Source organism: Centrocercus urophasianus, unplaced genomic scaffold (genome assembly GCF_019232065.1).
Source record: "Centrocercus urophasianus isolate 14NV4802_14NV808 unplaced genomic scaffold, USGS_Curo_1.0 seq_16, whole genome shotgun sequence".
NCBI classification, from domain to species: domain Eukaryota; kingdom Metazoa; phylum Chordata; class Aves; order Galliformes; family Phasianidae; genus Centrocercus; species Centrocercus urophasianus.
This window is the reverse complement of record NW_024884711.1, coordinates 35,077,222-35,098,095: the sequence shown is the minus strand read 5'-3', so window position 1 is coordinate 35,098,095 and position 20,874 is coordinate 35,077,222. Positions and strand designations below refer to the sequence as shown.

The window sequence follows — 20,874 nt, the reverse complement described above, 5'->3', positions numbered from 1 at the left end:
AAATGGTGGCCTTGTTCTGTTCAGGAATACATCCGAGCCCTCTTCCTGATGACATTTTAGCATTGGTCAGACACACAGCATTGCCCAGCCCACGGTTCTCAATCATCAATACTGAGCTGAATGTGTTAAGTAGTAAAGAAACAGAGCAGACTAAGAATGAGCTCAAATTTATGCTACTACTGTTAACTCTATTAACAGACGCAGAGATATCAAAACGGAAAGCGTTATGATTATTCTCAAGTTCTTTGTGATGAAATATCCTGAAACTCAATGTGAAAAGGAAGAAAGTTACAACTTCCTAAAATTATACAACAATGTTTTCCAAAGTGGACTACATTAGAAAACCCTAATTTCTACATTATGAGAATAAACCCTAAGTAATATCTAAGATTCTGCTATTTTCCCCATTCTTTCTCAGCCCCATAATGTACCTAGCGTGAGTACCAAAAGTAAAAATTGATGAGTGAGAAGAAAAACATGATTAACGTTGAATATGTAGAAGATATTTATAATAATAGAATCATTCTATTTAAAGAGTTTCGTATTTTTCCATATTCACCCTGAAGGTGATTTCTTTCCCTTTTTTGAATTCCATGACTTTTAAGTTGCTTCTTGCCTGATACACTTTCCTTTCTTGAGACGAGAGAAAGTTGTTGGCTACAATCAAGAAGACCAGATATTGGCTCAAATACCTTGACAAAACAACGTTTCTAGGAAACAGAGACAGGATCTTGTCAGCATTCACTGCGTAATCATTCAATTGTTGTAGTAAACTGATCAGGTTTTCAGGAAATAAGACAATTGAAGGCATTTCTAACTCTCAAATGGAAACAATCACTCCTTAGCTGGCATTAAATGTCAACGTGTAAATAAAATATACAAGCTTTGCTCCCGCACTATAAGACAAATATCAACATTATCATCAGAAATACATATTTGAGATCCAGAATGTCTTGAATAGCTTGAAGATTTGAAGAGTATGATCTACTTTCTGTCTGGCACGGTTGTCGTCATCCTAAACCCTAAGCTTCAAGGAAGGAGCATGGAGCAGTCGGAACTGTCCCAGAGCTTGCTAACCTCTCAAAACATTAAGCAATTCCACTTAACCTTTCAATTTGCAGATCTCAAAGACAGCAGTAATGTGATATGATTCGATAGTGTATCAGAAAGAACATGTAGAGCACAACACACACAAAGCAATGCAACATGAACAGTATATTAGTTTCTGTGTTCAGTACACTATGGGTCAGGAACATAATAATCAGAAAGTAAACCAGCACTCAAAATTAAGAAACACTGTATTCATTTAAAAGCTTCTTATTCAGTCTAACCACGGTGGGGGGGGGGGGGGGGGGGGGGGGGGGGGGGAAGGACACAGCTAATACTCATAGAGTACATTTTACAGTATCACAGGAGAAATTGCTTTGTTCCTATTAATTCAGATAGGAGATTAAATAGGGAGTGGAGAGCACAGGAGGAGGGAAGAGAATGGTATCTTTAAACCTGGATCAAACAAAAAAGTGATTTGTTTGTTCTTTTATACCTGTTTTAAACATCTCTATTTGATAGCTGCTTGCTGGGTTTTCACAATTACCTGGAGGTTAAACAGCATGCACATTCATGTTATTTTAGTTCCTGTAAACTACACATTAAATTTGTGATCATTTTGTATTAGGTTTGTTTCCAAGAACAATGACTTAGAAAATCTAACTTCGTATTTTTTATCTCTCTTATAAGTGTTAAAAATGTTAAAATAATTTTGATTCACATTTTATTTAGCACTATCTTTAAATGGAACACTTCTGTGCTAGCCAAAATACTTTTGCTTTTGGAGGCTGACCAAAACAGCCTTGGCAAATAAAAAAACAAATCAACACACAACATTGCTTCCTGACATCAGCAATGAGCAATGCTACCTACGACATCATCCTCCAAGGGATGTCTTGCACCAACTGAAAACCAACCACATTCAGCAATGCAGGGGGTGAGGGGAGATTAACACACAAAGCACCCGAGCAAACCTTGTAAGAGCTACATTTCTGCAACAGCAAAGAGATTTTAGATGCTGTATTAGCCTCTGGGGTCTGAGCTGTGTTACAGTAGTCTAATCACTTCAACAAATACCAATTATACAATCTGTTATAGCAATTCGGGTTCATACTGCGGATGTATGGAAATAAGCAATCCTTCTTCCAAGAAAGCACAGAAACATAGCAAGCAAAAAGCACCCCCAAAAACAAACATGAATTATCTTCACACTGAGGTATGCATTCTTTCAGAAAGGTTACTTATCAGTCCTCTGACTTCAAGATGCACAGTCATTGAACAGCTGTACACAAACTCATGAACTGTGTACACACACACTCTTGTCATTCAAGGTCAGATAACTTTTCCTACTACAGAGTTTACACTCACAGCCTATGTTTCATAACTCAAACATAGCTAGTATGAAGTACAATGCACACAGCTCCATGTCATTTCTGTTGCAGCTACAGAAACGGAGTGCTACAAGGACTCCAAAAGCGAGGTACTTCAGGAAAAAAAAGAAGACAGAGCAAACCCACTGCGAATTCACCTAGCAGGAAAATAAAGGGCTCATCACACAAGCACTGCGTAGCTTCTGTGAGGAAAAGCTGAAGACAGGAAAGCTTTGGCTAATTGCAAAGCTAATGACGATTAGGAAACTCCTAGGTGTAAAGAAGTCAAATGACTGCTCCCAGCCATTTGGTGAGAGCATACCCTTGAGGAAGGGCACAGTAGTGACAAAGCTACAGTTTTGTAATGCTCTAGTATCTACTTTGAAAAATGCCCTGGACTTGCACTTGGTAGGCTGGTTTTAAAACCATATTCGCAACCGTGTGGTAAGCTTCAACAGTGCTCAGTCTCCTGGGAGGAAAATTTAACCCACTTAGGTGCTGAGACCCACAGGAGAGTGCCCTTGAAATGCTAAACCTGAGCAGTCCCAGCTTGCAGCGGCTGTGCACTCTGTGCATCAGAAAAGTCCCTCTAATCCCTCTGAAAGCAGTTCTCACATTGTAAATCCTGACCTGAATCTGGTTCACAGCCAGCACTGTGAGGTCAACCAACAATATTTTGGATCAAGGTAGCAAGCACAGCTCTAATAATAGACAGAATATGACAAATGCAAGAGGTGATACAAAGAATCTACCAAGGATGCAGAACTAAAGGGGAAAAAAAAAAAAAAAGACAAAACAAAACAAAACAAACAAACAAAACAGAACTGAAAGTACTTTATTACAATCTACAATCTAAATAGATTCCTCCTCCTTTTTATACTTAGTATATTTGTCTGGCTGACCACAGGACAACATACTGTGCAATACAGCTTCTAGAAATACTGCAAATGGAACGCTGATTTCACTTTAAATAACAACGCAACTGTTGCAAGTTTGACTATCATCCATGTGACAAGGATGTTTTCTTTCAAATCAACTTACGTTATTTATGTAGAGCTGCTTTTAAACAAGTACCTACATATATGAGACAGAACCCATGGAGCCTTTATGAAAAGACGTTGAGAAATTTTCCAGCTCATACCTCTGTTCTTTACCGAAAGCATGAAGCTTTCTGTATCAAACAGCTTCCAAAGGCAACTGGATTCTCACACAGCTGCAAGCTCAGTTCAGCTCTTCAGGCCTTCTAACCAAAGTGAGGAACAAGCAAGTGTGAACTCCAAACTGCACTCCTGAGGCTTCAAACTGAATCACACTCCATATGCTCTGTTTTGCTGCTAACTGACAGAGATTCAGCAGCACTTCCAGATTTATTAGCTTCAACTGAAAGACAAAAGGCCTGTGCCTGGAATGACTGAACCTCACCAGTCATCACTGTGCAGCACTCCAGTACTGAGATGCCACCTGAGATAAGGATCTGCATGTAAAATCTATTGTTAAAACACAAAATTTGGCCTGAACTATCAAAGAAAGGCAAAATGAACGGGTGAAATCAGCAAAGCACAACAAATACAGTTTTTGACTTCATGCTCAATTCAAGGGAAAGAAAAAGAAAAAAAAAAGACAGGATTCCCAATGATGCAGATATCAAAACCACAAATACCAATGGTAACAAAAATAAACAAGCATTCAAAAACATTTTGCAGCCTACTTGGCAACTAAAGATCCACAAAAAGCCAGTTATGCTCCTGAAAATAAACCTATAACGTAAGTCTAGTACCTAACACACCATACACATGGCACAAAATAATTAAGCCCTTTGTTGGAACTGTATTACTAACTTCTACATTCTGATGTGGAAGAAATTCTCTAAGATGGTTTTGATTGTTTCCTTTTTACATCAGTTCCTGTATTTCACAAAGGGTTTCTGGAGGTTCTTCTAAGGGGCCTACACAACATCTCAAAGCTACAAGGCTTAGCACTGCCTAGAACGTTCTCAAGTGCAGAATCTATCAGTGCTTCTTTTTAATGATTGAAACTTGTCGTGCCACCTTTATCTCTTAACTACCAAAGAAAAATCCAGGTACAATCACTATGTAGAACACGTACATTTTAGAAATCCAGACACTGACATCAGATGCACGAAGATGAAACAGAACAAGCATAAATTAAAATTACACTTGCAAGATGAAGTACATTCTATACAAAAAATCTAGGAAAGAACCATGGCTATTTTTATTCATTTTCATTATACAACACAGCTTCAAGATACACAGTTCTACTGTTTGATCTTTGGGCCACCTCAACTCTTTAGGACCCTAGATCCAGTTGCAAAATAAACACAATTTTCTGAAAAATATGCCTAATGATCATTTTGAAAAGCACAGGCTCCTAAAGGAGTTGCCTTTAAAAGATCTGATGTAATATTAGCTTTGCTAAATATAGCAGGCATTGTTTTTTGGTACACGTTTGCTGTTTTTCCTATCTAATCCAAGACTTAGAGAACATCAGAACTTCAAGTTGCATTTTTTGCAGTAGACAATAAAAAACCGTAACAGTTCTGGATGTCAGTTTATTGACTCTTCCCAGCTTTCCACATTCCAACTTACCTGAGATGCTGAGGAAATCTCATGTTTGTCTGGCTGACTGCGATTGTGAACAACGTCTCTATCTGGCATAGAATCCACTGCGTTATCATCCTGCTGTGATTCAACCATTTCCATGGTCATCCGTCTAAAATTAAGTACATACGTACATAAATACAGCTGTATGCATACACAAACATCGCTGTACGAAGGGTATATCAGGCGTGTAGGTAGAAAAGAGCAACAACAGACTATTTTATACTTGCAGCAAGAAACTAACAGAAAATATATAATCTCTCTCAAAACTATTGGACTAATGGAAGTTTCTTCTTCCAATTTAACCGTAGTAAAATCTTCATTCATATAGCCATGAGCTCTCAAACATGCCCTTTGGAAAGCTGCAAGGCTCCCACAGCAGCCAGCACCACCTGCAGTAGGAGCCTCGTGCCTCACACCTCCCAGCAAACAAAGCTCAAGCTGACCTGTGGCCATGTGCTGGCACAGCCTTCTAAAGGGCTCCCGCAAAACTGAACCCAGACTGGGATTTCTGCTTGAACCATCCATAAATAACTTGTGGCTCAAGATGACCCTCAACCACTTCTTCTTGTGCTTTTAAAAGGAGTGCAAGTTTCAAAGCTGAATGAATAACTCTCTGACCCTCAATTTAAGTTACAAGTTTAAACTCAATAGGGAAAGCTTCTAAATATATCTATCACATAGGTGCACAAATACCTCTCCATTGTTTTTTCGTGTTTCTTGGCACACTGAGTCATAATGGAAGAGATGTGTCTCAAAACAAGGTTCTCTTAGGCTCCCTCTCTTTACTACCACTCTCTGTGCTGACAGTGTGTCATTGAACAAGCGATGTCACAAGCATCACCATGGCAGCAGTGCAAGTTACAAACAGAATCAAGACCCAGGGTGTAGACATGCAGACCACACAGCAGGCCCCATGGATGTGTTCCCCACCACGTGTTGTGTCAGTGAAGGAATTAAGATGATGAAAGGAAGAAGTAATAAAATTATGGTTTTAAGAGGCAGAAAATCTAGCTTCATGAGTTCAGATCAGATGGGCTCAGTCACTGGGCAAGCCAACGTAACTCAAACTTCCACTGTTTCAACAAACTGGTAGCTACTGGGGTTTCTTCCATAAACTGAGACAGGGCATAGACCAGGAAATGGCTCTGTTAACTGCCCAACACCGAGGCTCCTGAACTGTCCCATAAGTTAAAAGTTAATGGCATAATATCAAACTAAACAAACTCAACTCCTTTTATGACATGAAAGCATTGCTTTTACCTGCACAGTAACCTATGATCACACAGGTCAGAAAGGAATACAGCTAAATGATAGAGAAGCACATTTCTAACTTGCAGCCCTCTCAGAATACTCTGCTGTCGAAATTTAAACAGGCTGCTTTGCCAACAGAGCCTCAATTTCAGCACTTACAGTTCTTGGGGTACTTCAGTCTACAGAAATTACATACTCTAGGCTAGTATCAATTCAGGTAAAATTATTAGTACATTTCATCTTTCAACATTCCTGTCTTCTTAGTTATCACTGATTAATTCTATGCAACCTAATATCATCTAATTAAAGGCCTACTAAAATTCATCAAATTAAGCAACTTGTGGAAGAATATTTTCACCAAGTTTTCTACTGTAATTTTCAATAAAAAGATGTTTATCTTATTACATCATTCCATTTTCAGATATGCATTCAATACAACAAAGAAAAAGCAGAAGCATTCCTCCTTAGTAGACCGGGAACATTCACACAGACTGAAGCACACAAACTCCATCCAGCTCATCTAAGAATGCCTCCATAAGCTTTAGAACAGCTCACACACCAGGGAAGATTAAAAAACACATGAGGGCTGGCACCACATTCATTGCAATCTCTTCCTATAGGCAGGAATACAGTCAGAATTAATTCACTTTATATGGGCCACGAAGTATTTTGTGTTCCAAAACCATCTGCCACATATAACCTACTGCTGGGGGAACAGAAAAACAAGAAAACACACACACAAAACAAAAAAAAAAAAACAAGTACTTTCATCTCACTGAAAACACTTCCTAGAACTTTACCTGTCAAGAGCCTGCCTTCATTTTGTGAAACCCAGGTTTTACTTTCTTAGTGTTAACTTAAGGTACTGCAATCAGTAGAGGATTATCAAAAAATGTTTTATTTTTCTACTTCGACTATCAGCATCTCCCTCCCAAAGCTCTTCCAGCTGCTGCAGTTCAGTAACTGGTGGCTAGTAGCATGGAAACAGCAGCACACAGCCAGCAGGAAGTCATTCCTACTATTTCACAAAGTATAGCACAGGGAACAGACTGCATTTTGTAAGATTACATACATTAAATTATGCTTGTCATTGTTCACCTATGTCAGTGAAATGGCAAACATAATTAAAACATGACATACAAGAAAAATTCAAGAACTGAAATATATTTTCCATCTTCAAATGTGCATATTTATTCTGATTCCTAATGAAGACAATTGCTTACTTTAAATCTTCAGCAAAGTGGAGCAAAATCTGAAAAACTGTATGTGGCTTTAATGTAAGGTTTGTTGTTGTTTTAAAGCCATTAAGTTCAGGTTCATAGCAAAATGATCTTCTGCACAAGCTAAAATCCACTTTTTGAAAACCTGGTGATTCTAATATATTTGAAAATAGGGACTTGAGAAAAAATGCTGCAGAAATTCACCATATGTGGTCCATATAATGGTCTAACTTCAGCCTATAACATCAAAATAACAACAAACACTTCATTAATTTTAAAGGATTTAGCTTGGTATAAAACTTCTAAGAGAAAGATAATGGAAGGCATATTGTAGGCTGTTAATACATCATTTATACATGTTATGAAGTTAAGAACCTTCAGCAAATACAACCAGAGAGGATTACCAGACCCGCAGGCAAACATCACCTGCAGGCACTGCAGCCCCCAGGGCAAGAAGCTGCACAGCCACATCACCCCCTGTGGGTCTGCATGCAACCCAACACCATGCAGAGGAACTTCTGAATTTCACAGTCCAATCCAGTATCACTGTCAGTGCGCTCTCACAAGCTCCCAGATTTCTGTAATTTGAGCTGCATAGGTTTTTTATTTCCTGTACCATCTTGTATATCATTTAACCATGAACACATTGAAGTGGGAGAGGATCATCATTATGTTTTACTAAACCAACAGTAATACTGACTGCTGTAAAAAAGCACAAATTTAATTCAGAAACTACAGTTTCATGCATCTGTCACACTCAATCCCTTTGCACCAAAAAAGAATAAATCTGTTAGAATTCTCTGGAAGTTTCAGAGTAAAAGAAAAGACACCTTCTGCCAAGCACTTTGTGTGGGCGTATCAGAACTGTTTGACATCACATGTTTAAATTAATTAGTAAAGTCTATCTTTTGTATAATATTCTAACCTTCTTCCTCTTTTAAGGTAAAACTAAGCAAACAATTGGCTTTTAAGGATATGGTCCTTGCCCTTACTTTAATAACGTATTTTTCTTCACTGTATGATTAACTATATTACAGAATCACAGCGAATGGCAGATGTTGGAAGGGACCTTAAGAGATCACTGAGTCCAACCCCCTGCTAAGGCAGGTGCCCTACAATAGGTCACACAGGTAGCGGTCCTGATGGGCCTAGAAAATCTCCATAGAAGGAGACTCCAGAGCCTCTATGGGCAGGCTGTTCCACTGCTCTGTCATCTTTACCATAAAGAAGTTCTTCCGCATGTTAGTATCGACCTTCCTAAGTTCAAGTTTTAGGCCATTGCTACTTGTCTTATTGCTATGCACTACATACAAGCTTTAATTCTATAGTCAGTATTAACACACTGATTTCTTACACACTCTACCTTGGTTGTTTACCACTACGGAAGAATAAATTTAAATAAAAGGCTGGATTCTTTAAAAATTAATAAACAATATTCCAGCAACCGTACCCAGCCATACACACACATACTCCTAAAAAAAACCCAAACAACTGTGTTACTAGGTAGTAACACTGGGTAACACTCTAACGCGGATTAGTACATATTTACTACAGTCACCAATGTAAATGTGACCCATGTGCAGCAGCTAGGGGCAGGTAAACACTGATAAAAGATGCAGACTTAACATACCAAAAGCTCCTCCAGCAGCTAAAAGCAGCACCACCCGCAGGACAATACTGACACTTTAGTTAAAGGAAAAGGTAGAGAAGTCATTTACCTCAAGAGGTGTGAACCTTTTAGCACTTTTTGTCCACAGATAAAAGGACAAGGAGAACATCTTATCAAGACATATTCTTCTGTAATAAAGATCACAAAAAAATCATTTTACTTCACACCAACACTGTCGTTAGTTTGACGTCAGTGAATATTAATGAGTATTTAGTGTCTGAAGGTGAAATTCCATTGTGTGAGCCAATTCTAGTAGAACTTTGCATGTATGACTTTATAATTAAATACTCAGAGACACTTGAAAAATAACTTCTTTATTTCAACAGTACTTCATACATCAGAGATTGCTTACAAAGGAAATGATACGAGCCTAGAAAATGTATTTTGACTTTGCTTCAAGTATCTCTTTGAGGATTTTTAATCCCAGGGAAGTGACTGGAAAGTGAGGATGTGAATTTACACACACCTGTTTTGTATTTAGTGGTGACCCCACAGCAAGTGCAGGAACACTCACAGTGCTCTCATATCACAACAGCACTGTTTTTAAGTATTGCAGCCTGGAACCCAGTTTGCTGCTGTGATTTGCAGGGACTGCAGCTGGCACTGAGCACACTAAGTTGAGTGCAGTGAGCAACAGCACAGCAGACTGGATCCCAATTGCAAGTTCCTGTTTAATTTTTGATGTCACTGCAATACTTAGTTTCTTCTAATTACCAACGGGTTTTTCTTTTTTTCTTCCCTGTCCTTTTCCTCTCAGGCTCTTAACACAACACTCAAATAATGCAGAGCCCCAACCTCCTTACTACAAGAAAGACACCGAGGCTCCGAAGTGCTGCCAAAGAGGGGCATGGAATCTACGCGGGATCTGAAGCACATGCCTTGTGAAAAGCAGCTGAGGGAAGGGGGCTGTATGGTCTGCAGAAGAGGAGGCTCAGGGGAGACTTGATCGCTCTCAAGATTGTCGCTTCTTGACTGAAGCGACAGTCAGATAGAGCAATAGGATGAAAGGGAACGGCCACAAGCTGCACCAGAGAAGATTCACGTTGGCTATTAGGAAAAAGTTCCTCTCTGAAAGAGTGGTGAAGTACTGAGTGGCACAGGCTGCCCACGGAGCTGGTGCAGTCAGCAGCCCTGCAGGCGTTCAGTAAACACGGAGATGTGGCGCTGCAGGACATGGCTGCTGGGCGTGGCGGGGCCGGACTGACAGCTGGACGAGATGATTTTTGTGGTCTTTTACAACCCGAACCGTTCTGCGACTCTCCTATGGCTGCAAGCATAAGCACGTTCCCTGTCACCTCAGCATCCAGGCACGGCACCGCAGAAGCAGCAGATCATTTACGAGCCAGCATCAGTGGAATCGCTCAAGCGCTACAGGACACGTAGCCCCGGCTGCCCGTCCCAGCGCTATGGGCGAGCACGGAGCGGGATCCCCAACCGCCAGTACGGGTCCGGGGTGCGAGAGTCCAGCGGCAGCGCGTAATTTCCCCGGGGCCGCCCGGCGGAACTGCAGCGCGGAGCGGCGAGACAGGCGCGGCCCTCTCCGCGCGGAGCGCGCTCCCGGCGGCTGGCGGGGACGCTCCACCACCGCCCCCTCGTGCGCGCCCCCCGCCGGCGGGGAGCCCCCCTTTCTCCGGTCCGGCCCTCGCGCGCCGTCGCCGCCCTGCGCGCCGCGCCGCGCGCTGCCCCGCCGCCGGCCCGCAGGGGGTCGGGCTGCGCGCACACGTGTCCCCGCCCCCTCCCGCACTCACCCGCCGCCCTGTACGTGCTGCCCCCGTCACAGGGGGTGGGGGGGATCGGGCCGGGCGGAGCCGCGCGTCGCTCTCACGTCAGCGCTGATGCAGCCGCGCCGCCGCGGGGGCGCTGAGGAAATGGCGTCTGCGGCGACTCCCAGCCCCAGGGGCCGCGAATGGAGGCGGAGCTCGAGCACGGGCGGAGGCGCCGAGTGGCCGCGGGGCTCCCAACGACCGCCAACCGCCGCCGCGCGCCCTCCGGCAGCGCCCCTGATTGGCCGCGGGGTGGGACGAGCTTCTCCTGCGGGAGGGGCCCCGCGCCGTGCTCGGGGCGCCGCCGTTCCGCTGGGCGGAGGCTGCGCGACGCGCGATAGGCGGCTGTGGTGCCGGCCGCGCTCCGGCGATAAGGACGGCTGGCTGCGGTGCGCCGGTGGCCGCCATAGCGGCCTGCTCGCGGGACGTGGCGCTGTCACCCACCGCTGCCGTTCCCTCGGCGGTGCGGAGTCCAAGAGAAGCGGGGACCCGACGCGATCCTGCTGTTACGCTTCCCGCTGTCCGGCGTCAAACACCGGGCTACAGAGTGGCTTCACTGATATATTCAATGTCCGTACTTCAATCACTGTGTATTCTGAAGTTACATATTTACCCATGGATTGTTTTTTTTTTTTTTTTTTTTTTTTTTTTTTTTTCTGTGAGTAACTATGCACCAGCACTCCAAGCAGAAAAGCAAAGCCCAGTTTACATCCACCGGGAGTCATTGCAGCTGGAGAATTGGAGGACGTGTCTGTCAGGGCCGGTGCTGTGTCCATCTAGATTAAATATTTGGCCTTGTTCAGAGAGTGAAAAGAAACTAAATATTGATTTCCTGTGTTGGAAAAAAAATAACTCTTATCTCTGACTTTGTGAAAAGTGAATTACGTTTATCTGTGGAGGCTATTGCCTTTGACCACTGAAGTCTGTTAATTTGCCTCATGGAAGCTATTTAGTGCAGCAATCAAAGTCACAATGCAGTGCAAAGAATTCATTTCTGTGTCCCTGGTGCTGATGAGAGCTTTCAGTTTACATTCTCCATTTCCTTTGCTGAGATACTGAACAACAGCCCCTTCCTGTTTTGAGTTCTGTTTCCTTCCTTCTCATTGTTGCATATATTTTTATATGTCTTCTTGGGGTTTTAAATAGTTGTTCTTCCCATGGTTAATAGCCTTCTGCTATTGTGGCTAACCCGTAAGGCGTGACTTATGGACATTCCTAAGAAGATGCGGAAGCCCCTGGTGAATTAGAATCCATCTCAGAGGATAATAACGTAATCAAATGAGCAGATGAGTAAAGATACTGCGAATAATTGTGCTGATGCCTTTGGAAGAAATTCTGTCTTTTCCCAGTGTTAGCAAAAAGCCAAAAGTAGCTGTTGAACAAGAAATTTCTTGAGAAGATGTTAAATAAACCAGTGCAAAGAGTTGCATACAATGAATTTCTAAGGAACCCTTGTGAATGTGGAGAGAGGCATTTTCTATTAGTTTTCAACTGAGTCATTAGCAGCTTTGAAATGATTAATAATTTATTACTATTCATAGCTTTTTTTTTCTTTGTAGTTTATATTTTCTAAATAAGAAATTGCAAAATCAAGCTCCAGTCTGAGAAACATCTGGTCAGAGGACTGAGTGAGCTGCCAAAGGGGTTTAGTCTTTGAGATATAAAGGTGATTAACCAGCTTCAGCTCTGAAATACTTGACATGGCTTACTGAGGCCGGTAGCTCAGGGTTAGTCTGCCTGGCAGTGAGGGGGCTAGAGGAGGAAGGCAACAGTCAGAAAGCATTGCATTCTTACTGTGTTGAAGTAGTGCATTTATTAACTGGCCAGAACAGGCTTTGCTACAAAAATCATTGTGACTAAAATAATTCTAAAATGGCTTTAACTGGGATCAATCCCTAACGTGAACCAATTTAATTTCAAATACTAAGAACAAAAGAAGTACATACAAAGAGAACACAGGACATCTGCAATTATTACCATAATTCAAACAAGATGGTTCTGAACATAAATTTGAAATCCAGGCATTTCACCGCCATCAGACTGACTACCTGGGTCATCTTTCCTCTTGAAGATGTCTGACCTGATGCTGCCTTGCAAATTCAAGGAAATATCAGCAATTCAATAAAGGTCACTGTTTTTCTTCTTTTTTTTCTTTTTCTTTTTAAGTAGTGTAACTCAGTGCCAGCCTAAGCAGCCCCAGTTGCTTCTGGCATCGCATTCCCACCATCTCAGCCATGCTGAGGCAACCTAGAACCGTGTGTGGGAAGTAATCTTGGAAATGCTATATCAAGAACAAAGAAATGCTTTTGGCCTGGATGGATTCTTGGGTTTGTCCTCTGCACCGTCGCACAGAGAACTACCTTGACTGAGGGGTTAATGTATGAGCAAGGAATTGGAGTGACTTCAGCTGGCTGACAATGAAAGAATCGTGACGTACTTCGCAAAGAATGTAAACACATCACCAGTTTTTGACGTCAGCCTAAGCACCATCTACGTATTTTTGAAATCAACTGATTTCACATATCAGACCTTCACACTTATCATCCAAATAGGCTTTTTAAAGAGTGTAAAAGAACTTGGTGCATTTCAATTATAATATTATGAAACATAGTTTTCTTGTAAAACATTACAGAAAGTGTCATGACATAAGTAAAGACAGAAAAAGGGTGATGCTGCTTACATCATTCCTAGATTTCTTTTTAACTACATCCTAGACATTTGAAGATTACGTAGATGAGGCTGACAAAAATAGACTGGCATTTTAATTTAAATAATATTTTTATTTAATAATTTTGCTTTGTAAATAATGTTCCCAATATTGCCCTCTTGACTGATGGTTTTGTTTTGTTTTGTTCTGTTTTTTTTTCTGTGAATTTTTTCATCTTATACAAATTTGGTGAATTACATTCATTTCCTCTCAGCACATTCCACACCTACATATCCTAAAAATTAAGGACTGGTGCAATTTAGCTTTTAGGTTAAAACAAAACAAAACAAAACAAAACAAAACTTTTATGGAGTTCATCTCTGAAATGCCCTACATGTTACTTTTATTAAGAAGATAATAAGTCACAGGTAGTTTATTACACCAGAAATCATTCCCAACAAATCTATTTCCCTATGACACTTAATGAAGCTCACCATTAGGATTGTCTAACTATGCTTGTGCAATCTGATGCTTGTTGTCTACATCTTTGTCTCCTTAAAGATTGCATGCTTATAATAATTGTCATAGGTAACAAATTAGTTCACATAAACCTCATACATACACAAACCTTGAAGAGATTAGGGAGGGACTCTTTATCAAGGAGTTATCATGGAGTCCCATGGTAGGACAAGGAGAATTGACTTTGAAGTGAAAGAGGGGAGACAGGGACTAGGTATTAAAAAGAAGTGCTTCACGATGAAGGTGGTGAGGCCGTGGAACAGGTGGCCAGAGAAGCTGTGGATGCCCTATCCCTGGAAATGTTTAAGGCCAGTTTAGATGGGATCCTGGGCAGCCTGATCTAGCTGTCGGTGTCCCTGCACATGGTAAATGGTGGAACTAGATGATCTTTAAGGTCTCTTCCAACCGAAACCATTCTATGGTTCCACAAATTGCCAAAACTGAATTGCATCATGGATCCCTAAATGGACTATTCAAGCTGTTGAAGATCTCTACCTGTACTCTTTGCCTCTGAAGGAATAGAAGAGCAAGTGCAGAACCCCCATTGTGGTCACAGGGAAGTGCAGTCACATCACACAGCCATTGCTTTCACAACTTATTTTGCAAGCATGTAAGCCAGAAGTAACCAATATCCTCAGGACACAACAGGATGGCCTATACAAAGCAGCACGTTAGGCAAGAGTTATAATGTAGAGTATAAAACCTAATATACTGTAACGACAAAATATAGAGTTAATAATTTATTTCACCTTTTTTTTTCCTTTTTTTTTTTTTTATGATTTACTTCCAAGGAATATATATTTAGAAGTACCATTACTTTAATTTTCTTGGGTTTGTAACATTTTCATTTTATATAATAACTTACAATAATACTATAGTATTTTACTCTCCTAAGCATAGATGTACAGTCTGAAACACATTTCAAAACTTCAGGAGAAAAGGGATTGATAAAAATCACAGTGTCTGTTTTTCTCATCTATAGTTCCTCTGTCCAGACTCCATCACTGTTATCTCCACGCACATTGGTGCCAGGTAGAAGAAAAATACAGGGGACTTTTTAAGTGCTAACAGTTGGGCAAACAGCTGGATATTCTGTGAATTGTGATGTACTCATTTATTGCATGCTTGTTTCGTGAAAGAAATGATTATACTGGAAAAATAAAATTCCAGTTGTTAATAGGTGGATTGGATGTTTAGAGGATGGCCTAGCAATGTCAAGACGCATAAATGATGGTAATTCTGCAGCACAAGGTCTCAACGGCAGTTGAGATCTATTACATGATATATTTAAAAGAAAAATACATTTCTACTGCAGAATAATGTACTTTCTCTATATAATCATTTCCTCACTTACAGCACGGACGTAATTCGCACCTCTCTGGTGGAAAGTGGTTTTGTAAATCATAACCTGAATATAAATTCAAGTATTCTTGCAAACAACGCTATTTAAAACTTGAATACAGCAAACTGTACTATTGAAAGTCTTCTGACTAGGTTGCGTAAGAAAACTACATAGAAAACAGATTTTACTAGCATAAAACTTCCTGAAAGGATTAAAAAGGCTCAAATAGCTCAATGTGAATGTTCTGTACCACAGAAATATGCATACCACCAACTGCTTACTGTTGCACAATCATGCTTTGCAGAAGATGTATGCTGTAAAGCAAAGTAAGCCAATGTAATAATACAGGTGACATTAATACAGACACTGAGAATCCACCTCAAATACAGGTGATCACTAAGTGAATATCAGCCATTCAGATAATGAAATGAAATAGAAACACATAAAGATCTCATGTTCCTTCAAAAGAACATAATCAAAGTGTAAAACACTGTGAAAATTAACAGTCTACCTGTAGAGCAGATCTTTTAACACCTCTAAGTTGTTTTTGGTGGGGGGAGCAGTATGTTTTTTATTGCTGGTAGATGATCAGATATGGCTGTGAAGTTCAAGAAAAAAGAACAAAAAGTAAAAAAAGCAAAAGCAAATGAACAAAGGGAGATTGTCAGCCATGGTAGTGGTGTCTGGGTAAGAAAAGAGTAGGAAGAGATACAAATGAAAAATAATTACATAGAATTTTAGTCATATAACAGGAGATTATCAAGCTATCAGCTGTGTGGTTTATGTGACAGAGCTGTTGTATTTTTACATGTCAAGAGCTGTTCAGCACTTCAGCTCCTAATAGTACACAAACATAGCTAAAGCACTGTATTTTTCCTGGAGGAGAAACCTCATCTTATCTCTTTTAATAAATGATGGCTCAACTGTGATGTCTCCTCGGTAACACTACTTTGCCAGGTGGCTCAATTATGACCTTTCTTTGGCATCCTGCTTCACTGGGTTTTTTTTGTTCGTTTGTTTTTAACATAACAGGAGGCTTCAGTCTCTGTTAAAATGTGAAAATGTGTTTTAATGAACTGAGAAATAGGTTTTTAAATAATTTCTCAGAAAGAAAAACAACTGAGAAAACTATCAGTGGACTTGAATCAATAGAACGATCTCTATTTTTATATTGAAAATGATGAAAATGATGTCTCAGAAATGACACGATATTTCTTATTCATTGTATGTCAGTGAAGACCAATATTCCCTGCTTTTTCTTCCCTTTCCCCCATCCCCTCCCCCCCAGAAGCGTTCTCTAAATAAATCTTCGCCTCAAAGCTAAGTAATATTCTCTAGAACTCACCATCACTAAGGATTGTGCACTCACTGAGTTTGAGGGAATGTTTTTTATGCCCCTCTATCTGTCTACATACATCACACACAGAAATGTGAAATAGCAATGTGCTATGTTTTAAATTTTTGGTATCATAGTAGAACCACTCCATATAAATGACAATTTTCTCAAAATACTGCGCCTTGCAAACAAAAATAAGCAGATTTCTTCAACTTATCTGTCAAGCAACACTTATTTACTACATCACTGTGTTCACAAGTATCTCCTTGTGATTATTAATATCACTGCTTGCATATGATTTTAGTATGACATATACTTATAAAAAGTAGCCATACTGCTAAAAAAGAAAAAAAAGAAGAAAAAAAGAAAAAGAAAAAAGAAGAGGGATGAATTGCTATGTGAAGGCAGTTGAACAGTTTCTGAATTAAAGAGGAAGGAGAGGAGTATAAAATTGCATTGGCCAGCTTGTTTGGTTCACTACTGGTTGCATAAACAAACTTATAAACAAATGTATTTCTTAATCATGGATCCGTAGAGGTAATACAGTTTAACTTGTCTGAATTTCCTTCCATTGTGTGCACTGCCATCATGTGGCTGTTTTTTCATTATATGAAGCACATTAAAAATATAAAGTCCACTAAATGCAGCTATTTAATTCAGAGCTATTGGTAAATTTTGTAATTCAAAGAACTTTAGATACATGTAAGTTCTACTTACGCTGTTTTGCTTGTCAATAATGTGTTCCAGAATTTTACTGCTGATAATTTTGCGGCAAAAAAATATTAAAAAGAAAATGACTGAAGGTTGCACATACAGACATCTAATGCATTTGCATAAAAATACGTTGGTGCCCATTTTCAGTAGTGAAGGAAAATATCACATTTGTGTTTTTCTTATTTCAAGCACTCTCAGGTCCTGCGAAAGGAAAGAACAAATGTGGGAGTTGAACTAACTCGTTAGTTCGTTAAAAATTATAGATGTGCAAATTAAAACTCAAAATATTTTCTTTTTTTATAGATTCAGTGCTGCCATCTAATGGACACACTGCAGTGAGCTCCCATTTGTTTTCGGGAAACAAAGTGTTTTAAGCAGATAAAATCACACAGTTAGAATTCTTCGTAGCCTTAAAAATGAAAGCTGTTAGAAAAGTATTTTAATGCTGTGTTTTTAGTAACCCCCAAAAGTACTTTCAATTCATGCTCATATTTTATGTCACCATGTGAAAGACAAAGCTGCAATAGAAGTCCTGTGTAAAAACACCTGTAATGAAATAAAGGTTCATTCCTGCTTCCATGTATCCAGTCCTATCATGGAGAATAAAGTTTCCTGCTGCTTAATTGTAAGTCAGCATCTTGGCTTTTCCCCTTGTTTGCTTTGAACACAAAGGCAGCAATGCATACCTGAGTTTCCAGACATCCTGGAACAAACGCAGGAAGGAATGAATTACCTTCTTACTACAATATGAGGCAGTGATGCTATTAATAATATTTCAAATACACATTGTAATAAATAAAAATGCAACTCAGCAATATAAGAAAGAACAAATACTATAAAGATTGGAGGAAGTATTTCTCACAGACTAATTAGGTATGAAGCAAGAACAAAGAATGAGTGGGGTGACCGACAAATGTAGCAGCCAGGATGATCCAGACCTTTATGAATAAAGGGTGTCCCTTACTGATTTCTTTCTGCTGAGGAACACCAGCCTTTGTCAGCAGTTTGTAAGGAAATCACAGTGTAGGAGTAAGTCGCTCACACATGAATACTTGCTGTAATTAATGACAGTGTTCAAGCAAGGTAGAACAGACTAGGAATTTACTCCATCCACTCACTTTCACAAGGATAAGTTGTATTGTGATTTACAATAGGCCAAAATACAAATTTCTTATAGTTTCAGGCTTATTAGACATAAAAGTATACTAAAAACCATCCTCTAATTGATGAAAATATTAAAGTGATCTGGAAGGAGCTTTAATTTAAAGAAGTGTTTGTTACTGTGTTACACTACATGGATATACAGTGTGGTATTTTGTTATTAATCCATAGCATACTTTGTTTATACTTTGTGGGACAGGCCTAAGTTGAACTGGAAGATGTGGACATTAGAAAAATCATTTAGAAGAGGTACATAAAAGCAATAGTGTGGTATGCATTGACAACATAGATCAAGTCATTTAGTTGGTCCTACTGTTACAATGAGATTTGTAGCAGACAGTAATGTGGGTAACGTTTGCAAATGGCACAGACAGGGTGGGGAATGTGGACTGTCAGCTTTCCAGTAAGGCAGTAGGCCATGCATTGGCATATTTCATACAGTGTTTGTATTATTGTAGGCTTTATTGTTCCTAATTTTGGATCAGAATAACACTGCTAGATGTAGTGTCAACACAAGCAGAAGAGGCAGCTCCTGCCAAAAGAATTAATTATATAAGAGAAAAAAAACAAATACAAACAGGCAGGAAAAAAAAAAAAAAGCCATAAATATCAGATAAGAGAAAACACATACATATAGACACCAGGGAAATTTCAGAAAATATTGCACTACTGGTTAGAATGATGTGAAGCCTTGATAGCCAATATAATCACAGAACATATAATATTTGTATAGTGTTACAGTGGCATATGCATCTACTACAAATCAATCCTGTGTAGCTCACTGCTTGAAAGAAAATGAATGATGAATTCATCAGTGAATTGATAGAGCGATTTCCAGAAAAGCATTCTATTTATCACACAGACATTTTTGTGTTTTGATACTTTTTCTTCAGCTGCATTTACACTCACCAAGTGATACAAGAGGAGCACTTCCAGAGAAAAATGTCGGTGCTGAGATTTTGGTATCCATGCAATTTTCAGGGGGCTTACTTTGGACTTCTGAACCTGGGAACATTAACAGATGGAGTGTATCAGCTGCTCTTCTTGTTAATCTACTTGCCTGATTCTGACTTTTTTTTTTTTTTTTTTTTTTTTTTTTAATAGCTGTCTGTGTGAAGATCATTGGCAAATTGAGAGCCTAAGTATTTATTCATTATTCTTTTTTTTCCTTTTTTTTTTTTTTTAAATAATGAAATTTAATTTAAGGTCAATTAGATTTGATACCTTTTGCATACGCATAGAATTGAGCCATTTTGTAGTACCATAACATTTATTACATAAACCAGACACCTACATAGTTCTACAAAGTTACACAAACACACTCAGATGATGATTTTTTTTATATAGGCTGCAGAGTTAGCTCTCATGTACCTCTAGAACTTGATTTTTCATCTTCTAACAAAATCCGTCCTTATTCACCATGCATTTAAGCTTATTGTTGCACTGCTAAGGAACTGCACTTCTCTTTTAAGACGTTCCCCAAGCATTGCCTTTCCAGAGCCAGGGAGATATTTAAGAATTTGATGTCAGTGGATTTTTACACGTGCATATAGAAACACACCTTTTGGCTGCATCCCAGGTGTGAGAAAACTTGTTTCAAAACACACAAAAACATAACAGAATAACTCTTCAAAGCACAATCTCCCTGTACCAAGGCTATATTTCTGGTTTTATCCCTATCAGGTAGGCAGAAGAAACACAAAATAGTTAATGAAAAGTAAGTGAGGGAGGATGTGGGCATGGAAGCTGCCTTTAAACGGTAAGAGCAGCTGTATGGTATTTCCAAATTAAACAAACAAACAAACATGTGGGCTGAAATCAAACACAGATCTCCGTCTGGCAGAAAGCACTACAAATAAAAAGACAGAGAAACTGGAGTTATAAATAAAAGTTTTGAGTAGTGCACTAATTGTATTAATTAATGCTACCCAGAATTTTTTGTCTTTTCATTTTTTATGACGCCACGTGATTTATTTTTTCTCCTCATTATCCTCCTGTCCCTCCCACTCCAGAACTTCCTAAAGAAAAAAAAAACCCCAAACAGATCAAGACAGTTCAATTACAGCAAGCTAGATTTGGGATTTTCAAATGCTTTCAGCAAAGGAAATAAAAATCGCACTATTGGAGAGAATTCTGTGCCACAGGATGGTTCCCATGCACCTGAAGGAAAGAAAAAAAGAAAAAAAGAAAAAAAAAAAAAAAAAAAAAAAAAAA

At 39.5% G+C, this 20,874-nt stretch overlaps 1 protein-coding gene across 6 annotated transcripts in view; it reads right to left on the bottom strand.

Moving 5' to 3' along the window:
* The window catches only part of CREM (cAMP responsive element modulator), a 50,075-nt gene extending 38,582 nt beyond the window's left edge, over positions 1–11,493 (bottom strand). For 3 of the 6 annotated variants that reach the window (XM_042817217.1, XM_042817215.1, XM_042817214.1), the window contains exons 1-3: positions 10,927–11,014; positions 9,228–9,306; positions 5,024–5,147 (exon numbers count right to left, since the gene is read on the bottom strand). In XM_042817217.1, the coding sequence (XP_042673151.1) occupies positions 5,024–5,143 (120 nt within the window). In that variant the 5' untranslated portion in view covers positions 5,144–5,147; positions 9,228–9,306; positions 10,927–11,014. Of the gene's footprint in view, positions 1–5,023; positions 5,148–9,227; positions 9,307–10,926; positions 11,015–11,385 lie in introns of those variants that run through there. The other 3 variants (XM_042817221.1, XM_042817216.1, XM_042817223.1) reach the window with 3 other exon arrangements.
* Between the last annotated feature and the right edge of the window lie 9,381 nt (positions 11,494–20,874).